This window comes from Xiphophorus hellerii, chromosome 6, assembly GCF_003331165.1.
Source record: "Xiphophorus hellerii strain 12219 chromosome 6, Xiphophorus_hellerii-4.1, whole genome shotgun sequence".
In the NCBI taxonomy this organism is placed as follows: domain Eukaryota; kingdom Metazoa; phylum Chordata; class Actinopteri; order Cyprinodontiformes; family Poeciliidae; genus Xiphophorus; species Xiphophorus hellerii.
This window is the reverse complement of record NC_045677.1, coordinates 28,124,117-28,132,857: the sequence shown is the minus strand read 5'-3', so window position 1 is coordinate 28,132,857 and position 8,741 is coordinate 28,124,117. Positions and strand designations below refer to the sequence as shown.

Sequence of the window (8,741 nt, the reverse complement as noted above, 5' to 3'; positions counted from 1 at the left end):
TATGGAGTACTTTTCCCCCCACCGTTTATCGCCTATCCACACACTGTAGTTCATCTGCTTTCACTGTGAATGCAGATGCTTGATGCGTTTCACGCGTCTCCTATACATGACTATGTAGGGGTAAAGATAAACATATTTAAGAAACTCGCATTGTGATTACCTTAAAACATATTCAGACGGTTCTAAGAACATTAAAGGATGTGTGGGAATATATACACCAGATTTTAAAATATATATTTCCAAACAATTATCAGACCAATTATCTGTTTATACAGCGGAAATTGTGGCAGTTATACTAAACTTGTAGTAGGTTGAGGAGAAAGGGAGAGATTGAGAAGAATGGTTAGGAGGACAGGAATGGAGTCTTAAAGGAATATTGGTAAATGAAGGAAACATAGTGGATATTTACAGATTAAGTAAAGCATTATTTATTCTTCTTCAAAATACAACATTTAAAAAAAACTAGATTTAATGCATGTAATGTTGCTACACATTCATGTACAGTAGATGGCGGTATAGCTTAAAGTTTCTTCCTACTCCATACCAGGAGGTGGCGGTAATGCACACCATTAAGTTGCTTGCCAACCGCCATTAAAAACAAAAAGAAGAAGAAAGTTGCTTCCGATCCGCCATGATAGAAAAGAAGAAGAAGCTAGCATACGCTAAGCTAGAAAACTGCTGCATTGTCCCATTCCTGCTAATATTTCAGCAACCATGTCTTCAGCTCAGCATCTCAGAGAGTTTATCAGAGAGAGACTAACTGCTGCTGCTCAAGAAATCTTCACCGAGGTTGAAAAAACCATCATTTGCTACGAGGAAGAGCTCGATGCTCAGCGCAGGATGATGCGGATCAACTGGAAACCAGAAATTAAGCTACACAGAGTCGGTTCGGAGCTGCAGAGACAAAGTTCTGGTAGGTCTGGATAAAGGTGCTGATGTTTTCACTGAAGACAGCAGAGATCCGTCAGCGGCGATAGTTGCTGCAGCTCCAGCTGCTGCTAAACGGGGCTGAACAGAAACTGCTTTAGCTGCTAGCTCTGATGCTACAGAGGCTGATAGTTTTGGAGCTCAGGACAAAATGTTGCAACAGAAAAATTGTTTATGAGTCTCTGAAAACCAGATGGAGATCATTCAAGCCCCGTGACTAAATATATATTTTTCAAGTCTTATCAGTGCTGTAAATTCTGGAATATAGTGTGTAAATTCTTCATTTATAAGCTCATACGTAATTTTGTAAATGCTAAAATAAATAATTGCATGATGTCCGTCGACACACCTCCAGGTCTGATTACTGCGGTGAAGGTTATTAGGAAAGAGAGAAGGGAGGAAGGATGAGCTGTGTTGTTTTTTTTCATAGGGGCACAGAACAAAAGTATGAAACAAAAAACGTGCAATATTTCATTGTTTCTTATAATAATTGAGCCACAGCGCCAATTGCATGTCTGGAGCTGCAGAGGTTGCACAGCCCTGATCTCGCAGAGCAAAGCTGTAATCCCTTCTCAGACCAGCTGATGCTAAAAATGCAAAATCCTCAAGACTTTTAAATTGTATATTGATGCATTTTAATGTGTATTTTTTGCCAACTTGGAAATATGGCAATGTTCACAGAGCAAGCTGTATCTGTTGCAAAAGAGAGAAAAAGGTCACTTTTTAACAGTAAAGAATTGAAATAATTGTTTTTCACTTTGCTGAACATGTGATTAAATCAAATTTTGCTCTGTATTCAACATGGTGGCACTACACAAAGCTGCGTAAACCTTTAAGAATTTGGGACGAACAGGTGATTATGAGCTGAAAGAGGACTGTACGGTCAGCTTTGGAAGCAAATACTAACAAACAAATTATTTTGTACTGGAAGCCGTCTGGAAAACTGGACTATGTGCCACGTCAGCTGAGAGTAAACCCAACGAGAAGTGGCAGTCATCTGTGATCAAGTCTCTTCCAATGGCTTTTGAAACTTCTCCAGCAAGATGCCAGGCTGTTTCTCACATTTTGAGAAAGTTACTGAACTGGAGCGTAAAATATTAATGCTACGTAGGACACAGGACGCGGAGAACTTCATGGACACCGTGGTGATTGACCAGAGTCAGACGGTGACCACTGCACAGCTGACTGACACCATACCTGTAGAGGTTGACAAACAACCCATGAGTTCCACCCCTGCGCCTGTGGTTCACAATGTGATCCTCCAGCCATTGGTTCACCGTCAGCCATTGACAACTTGTGTCCAGCGGGGGAATCCAGTCAAACACACTGGCTTCAGCATGGGGCAAGACCCAAGCAGAAGACCCAAAGCGACAGAGGTTTTGGCAGCTCTGCTGCCCGAATGCTAACCAAGACCAGAAGACAGGCTCACATCACATCTGTTTTAAAATCGTTGCATTGGCTCCTAGTATGTCTCAAGATTGATTTTAAGATTCGTTTACTGTTTTTTTAAATCTCTTAATGGTCTTTCACCATCTTATCTTGCAGAGCTGCTATTACCTTACGTACTCCTGCAGACCCTGAGGTCCTCTGGCACCGAACTATTAACTGTTCCCAGAGTCAGAACACACACTTAGGGTGAAACTTCTTTCCAGTGTTTCTCCAGGGAGACCTGGAGATGTTTTGTCCTGCACCACCATCTCCCTCAGAGTGTGTTGTTGAGAGAAACTCATCCAACCTCATTGCTCACACTTCCAGTTACTAATCTAGATGCACAGTCGGAGCAGTGGTTTACTTTATAGGTTTACATTTCAGGCAAGTCATTTCAGTATATTCTTGGATCCACTTCCTTTTGAACATCAACATATCTGCCTTAGAGAAAATGCTCTCTTCTCTTTCTTCTTTTGAACACCAGATTAGTGAAACAAGTCTTGGTGTCTCATCACATTTATAAGCCAGAGAAACAGAATGCCATGTTTTACTGATTAAACTTCTACACAGTCTGAACAACTTTAAAATGTGAGGTTACACGTAAAATTAAAAATCTATTGTCTTAATGTAAGATGAGTTCTGTACTGTATGAATGCCCTAAAATTAAACATCTAATTGTAAAAAAAATATCTGTTTGAAACTGTACCTCTGGATTAAAATCTTTAGAGCATTTTTGCCACAGCTGTAATTTAGTGTGGTGGACACTTTACCTGCTTTTCCGTTAAACTCTACAAACTTATTTGATATTAACTGGATGATGCCTACAGACCGGAATCTCCAGGAAAATCCAGGCTGATCCATGAGATAGTCATCAATTAAATTATATTAATGATGTCATCCTTTGTTCCCACAGACCTCCAACAGCCTAGTGTCTCCAATGAGGAGGAAGCTTCTGCCATTAAACGAGTCTGGAGCCTGGCAAGTAGATCCAGTTATGACCAGAAACAACATCAGTGGACTGAAGAGGAACATATGGAACCAGAACCAAAATGGATTAAAAAAGAAGAGGAGGAACCAGAACCTGCACTGCTCAAACATGAGGAAATAGAATATCCACTAACATATGTAAGAAAAGAGGAACTAGAGTCTTCAGTGCTTCAACATGAACAGCAGCCACCAGAACATTTACCAACTGGACAGGACCAGAAGAACCTCTGCAGCAGTCAGGAGGGAGAGCAGCTTGTCCAGAAGCAGTTTGCTGCTTTGATTGAGACTTCTACTCTTCAGGAAGATACAAGTGAAGAAGAGAGAACAGAGCAGCTTTCCCTTCATATCTCTCCAGTGGTTGAGAGCAAAGATCAGGAAGGAAGCAGCTCCTCTGTGTCAGAGAGTCAGTCTGATACCAGTACAAAGAAAAGATCTTTCAAATGTGACATTTGTGGGAGATGTTACAGACAACTGTGTAAATTGAAAAACCATTACAAAACTCACACTGGTGAGAGACCTTTTTCATGTGAAATATGCGGAAAAAGTTTTTCTCTAAGTTATATTTTAAAATGTCACAAGACAACTCATACAGGTGAGAAACCTTTTTCATGCCAGTTATGCGGAAAGAGATTCTCTCGACTTGGTAATTTAAAGGACCACAAAAGAACTCATACAGGTGAGAAGCCTTTTTCATGTCAGTCATGTGGAAAGAGTTTCTGTCAAATTAGTGTTTTAAATCGTCACAAGAAAATTCACACAGGTGAGAAGATTTTTTCATGCCAGTCATGTGGAAGAAGTTTTACTCGAAGTAGTACTTTAAATGACCACAAGAAAATTCATACTGGGGAGAGGCCTTTTTCATGCCAGTCATGTGGAAAAAGTTTCTGTCAAATGAGAATTTTAAAACGTCACAAGACGATTCATACAAGTGAGAAGCCTTTTCCTTGTCAAACATGTGGGAGAAGATTCAGTCGAAGGGATGCTTTGAACAGTCACATGAAAATTCATACAGGCCGGGGACTGCGTTGAAGCCAGACTTGTGAGAAAATTTGAAATGTATTACTTATTCTCTTTAGAACTCACATGGGTGAAATGTGTTTTCGACATAAGATACGGTGGGGAAAGTGTTCTTTTATTATTGTGAACTGAATTTTCATAAAACACAAAATTGACAAGTAGGCATTTAACTCACACAGATTCACTGTAATAAATATTAAACAATGTCTTGGATTGTTTTCACTTTGCAAAACACATTAGACCCTCAGCTATTTTTGTTGCCCATTAATGGATTTTTAAAAAATGATTATTTTAGAGCATATATGTATAGATATACTGTATATTTATATATAGTTATGTATAGATATCTCTATATAGATATAAAAAATCATTTATAAATGTATGTGCCACTTGTATGTCTCTAACAACTTAGGAGCTCTGACAACTGCAAAGTACAGTGATATTAGTGATACTTTTAGCTTTTTTATATATATTAGGATATATGTGGCGGATGTGTAATTTTTTACCTACTTGATGATTTGTGTACTTTATTTTGTTATTTTTTGATAAATGGTTTGGACTACTTTTTGTCTGGAAATAAAGACATGAATTGATATGGAGTACTTTTTTTCCCCCCCGTTTATTGCCTATCCACACACTGTAGTTCATTTAGGGGCGTTATTGCACCAATTTGTGATCCATTGTGTTTTTGTATTAAAAAATGTTACATCGACAGGGAATATAAAAATATTACTGAGTAATTATGTTACTGGAAGAGATTTATACTTAAACCCACAACTACAGAGTCTTAAAGTGAAAACGACACCTATTAATGTTATTTTAATAGAGACTGTTGAGACTCCAATGGAAATCAGATGAATACAATTATCTCTATATTGGATGGAAGTTATAGAAGAAAATGTAACTTCAACCATTTTGAAGAGTTCACTGAAGGTTATTATGAAGGAGAGAAGGGAGGAACGATGTGCTGTGTTGTTTTTTTAATAGGGGCACAGAACAAATGTATGAAACAGAAAACGTGCAATATTTCATTGTTTTTTATTATAATTGAGCCACAGAGCCTATTGCAGGTCTGGAGCTGCAGATGTTGCACAGCCCTGATCTCGCAGAGCAAAGCTGTAATCCTGTATGAAACTGTACTTCTGGATTAAAATTTTTAGAACATTTTTGCCACAGCTGTAATTTAGTGTGGTGGACACTTTACTTGATTTTCCGTTAAACCCTACAAACATAATTGATTTTAACCGTATGATGCCTACAGACCAGAATCTCCAGGAGAAACCAGGCTGATCCATGAGATAGTCATCAATTAAATTATATTAATGATGTCATCCTTTGTTCCCACAGACCTCCAACAGCCAAGTGTCTCCAATGAGGACAAAGCTTCAGCCATCCAACAAGTCTTTAGCCTGGCAATTAGATCCAGTCAGGACCAGAAACAACATAAGTGGACTGAAGAGGAACAGATGGAACCAGAACCAAAATGGATTAAAAAAGAAGAGGAGGAACCAGAACCTGCACTTCTCAAACATGAGGAAATAGAATATCCACTAACATATGTAAGAAAAGAGGAACTAGAGTTTTCAGTGCTTCAACATGAACAGCAGCCACCAGAACATTTACTAACTGGACAGGACCAGAAGAACCTCTACAGCTGTCAGGAGGGAGAACAGCTTGTCCAGAAGCAGTTTGCTGCTTTGACTGAGACTTCTACTTTTCAGGAAGATGATATGAATGAAGAAGAGACAAAAACAGAGCAGTTTTCCCTTCATATCTCTCCACTGGTTGAGAGCAAAGATCAGGAAGGAAGCAGCTCCTCTGTGTCAGAGAGTCAGTCTGGTACCAGTACAAAGAAAAGATCTTTCAAATGTGACATTTGTGGGAGATTTTACACACAACAGTATAAATTGAAAAACCATTACAAAACTCACACTGGTGAGAGACGTTTTTCATGTGAAATATGCGGAAAAAGTTTTTCTCTAAGTTATATTTTAAATGTCACAAGACCACTCAGCAAGCTGTCTGTTGCAAAATGGTAAAAAGTCAGTTTTTAACAGTAAAGTATTAAAATCATTTTTATTTCACTTTGCTGAATGTGTGACTAAATCAAATTTTGCTCTGTATTCAACAAGTCGTAACAAAACACATATAAAAAGTCAAATATCTCCAGCAATAAATGTGGAAAGCAAAAATACCTATAATGTACATTTAAAATCATTTTTTTGTTGTAGTTATGCTTTTTAGCAGCACATCCTCCTCAGTGTGTGGTGTTGAGAGAAACTCATCCAGCCTCATCCCTCACACTTCCATTTACTAATCTAAATTTACAATCTCAGCAATAATGAATAGGTTTTCATTTTAGGCAAGTTTTTTCTACATTTTCTTGGATACACTTTCTTTTGAACATCAAGACATCTTCCTTATTAAAGAAAATGTTCTCTTCTCTTTATTCTATTGAAGAATGGCTTAGAGAAACAAGCCGCTCTGTGTCTCATCACATTTATAATCCAGAGAGCCAAAATGCCATGTTTTACTGATTTAAGTTTCTACACAGTCTGATCAACTTTAAAAAGTGAATTTACAAGTAAAATTAAAAACATATTGTCTTATGGTAGGATGAGTTCTTCTCTGTATGAATGCCCTGAAATTAAACATTTAATTGTAAAAAATAATTAAAAAAATCTGTATGAAACTGTATTTGTGGATTAAAACATTTTGAATATTTTTGCTATGGCTTCAAATTAGTGTGGAGGACACTTTAACTGCTTTTCCGTTAAACTCGACAAACTAATTTTAGATTAACCGTATGATGCCTACAGACCAGAATCTCCAGGAGAAACCAGGCTGATCCATGAGATGGTTATCAATTAAATTATATTAATGATGTCATCCTTTGTTCCCACAGACCTCCAACAGCCAAGTGTCTCCAATGAGGAAGAAGCTTCTCCCATCCAACAAATCTGTAGCCTGGCAAGTAGGTCCAGTCAGGATCAGAAAGAAGCAGAACATCAGTGGACTGAAGAGGTACAGATGGAACCAGAACCAAAATTGATTAAAGAAGAAGAGGAGGAACCAGAACCTACACTGCTCAAACATGAGCAAATAGAATATCCACTAACAAATGTAAAAAAAGAGGAGCTAGATTCTTCAGTGTTTCAACATGAACAGGAGCCACCAGAACATTTACTAACTGGACAGGACCAGAAGAACCTCAGCAGCAGTCAGGAGGGAGAGCAGCTTGTCCAGAAGCAGTTTGCTGCTTTGATTGAGACTTCTACTCTTCAGGAAGATGATATGAATGAAGACGAGACAAAAGCAGAGCAGTTTTCCCTTCATATCTCTCCAGTGGTTGAGAGCAAAGATCAGGAAGGAAGCAGCTCCTCTGAGTCAGAGAGTCAGTCTGGTACCAGTACAAAGAAAAGATCTTTCAAATGTGACATTTGTGGGAGATGTTACACACGACAGTGGTACTTGAAAAACCATTACAAAACCCACACTAAGAGTCTTTTTTTATGTGAAACATGTGGAAAGAGTTTCTCACAACTTAGTGATTTAAAAGTCCACAATAAAATTCATACAGGTGAGAGACCTTTTTCATGCGAATCATGCAGAAAAACTTTCAAACGAATTGGTGATTTGAGAGTCCACAAGAAGACTCATACAGGTGAGAGGCCTTTTTCATGCGAATTATGTGGAAAAAGTTTCTTACGAAATGGTCATTTAATTGCCCACAAGAAAATTCATACAGGTGAGAGACCTTTTTCATGCGAATTATGTGGAAAAAGTTTCTATCGCGTTAGTAGTTTAAATATCCACAAGAGAATTCATACAGGTGAGAGGCCTTTTTCATGCAAATCATGTGGAAAGTGTTTTAGTCAAATTGGTCATTTAATTGCCCACAAGAAAACTCATGCAGGTGAGAAGCCTTTTTCATCATGACAATCCCGTGGAAAAAGCTTCTCTCGAAGGAATAATTTGAGGATTCACATGAAAACTCTTACAGGTCAAAGGCCGTTTTGAAGCCAAACTTGTGGAAAAGTTTTCTCAGAAATTGATCATTTAGATAAACTCAGGAGAACCCACATGGGTCAGATGTGTTTTTCCACATGAAATATGGGGTGAAAAATGTCTTTCATTATGGTAAACTGAATTTACACATGAAACAAATATATAACAAGTACATAAGAATGGTGGAGCTGGAATTGCCTAGTCCAGAACTCTCCAACCCAGTTGCTCAACATTAAATGTCCTGCAGGTTTTAGATTCATCCCTGTTCCTAGGGGCGCTGCCAGACTTTTGGGCCCTATGTCAAAAAATAAAAAATGTTTATACTGTGCAGTTGTTGTCACAATACTTACTGCTAGTGTGGAGCGAGAAAAGTC

At 38.2% G+C, this 8,741-nt stretch overlaps 1 protein-coding gene across 2 annotated transcripts; it reads left to right on the top strand.

Annotated features, from left to right (window-relative positions):
• Positions 1-617: 617 nt before the first annotated feature.
• Positions 618-8,740, top strand: LOC116720984 (zinc finger protein 771-like). 2 transcript variants are annotated; one of them, XM_032564535.1, is made up of 2 exons: positions 618-913; positions 7,265-8,740. In XM_032564535.1, exons 1-2 carry the CDS (start codon positions 715-717, stop codon positions 8,296-8,298), a joined length of 1,233 nt encoding a protein of 410 aa, XP_032420426.1. In that variant the 5' UTR covers positions 618-714; the 3' UTR covers positions 8,299-8,740. The 2 variants fall into 2 exon arrangements, with proteins under 2 accessions (XP_032420426.1, XP_032420425.1); XM_032564534.1 differs by lacking the exon at positions 7,265-8,740 and adding an exon at positions 3,269-4,958 and having other exon boundaries at positions 623-913.
• The last annotated feature ends 1 nt before the right edge of the window (position 8,741 follows it).

Coding starts and splice junctions, on each gene's coding strand:
- LOC116720984 (XM_032564534.1), top strand. CDS start 715: ATGTCTTCAGCTCAGCATCTCAGAGAGTTTATCAGAGAGAGACTAACT. Junction 914..3,268: donor GCTGCAGAGACAAAGTTCTG/GTAGGTCTGGAT, acceptor TTGTTCCCACAG/ACCTCCAACAGCCTAGTGTC.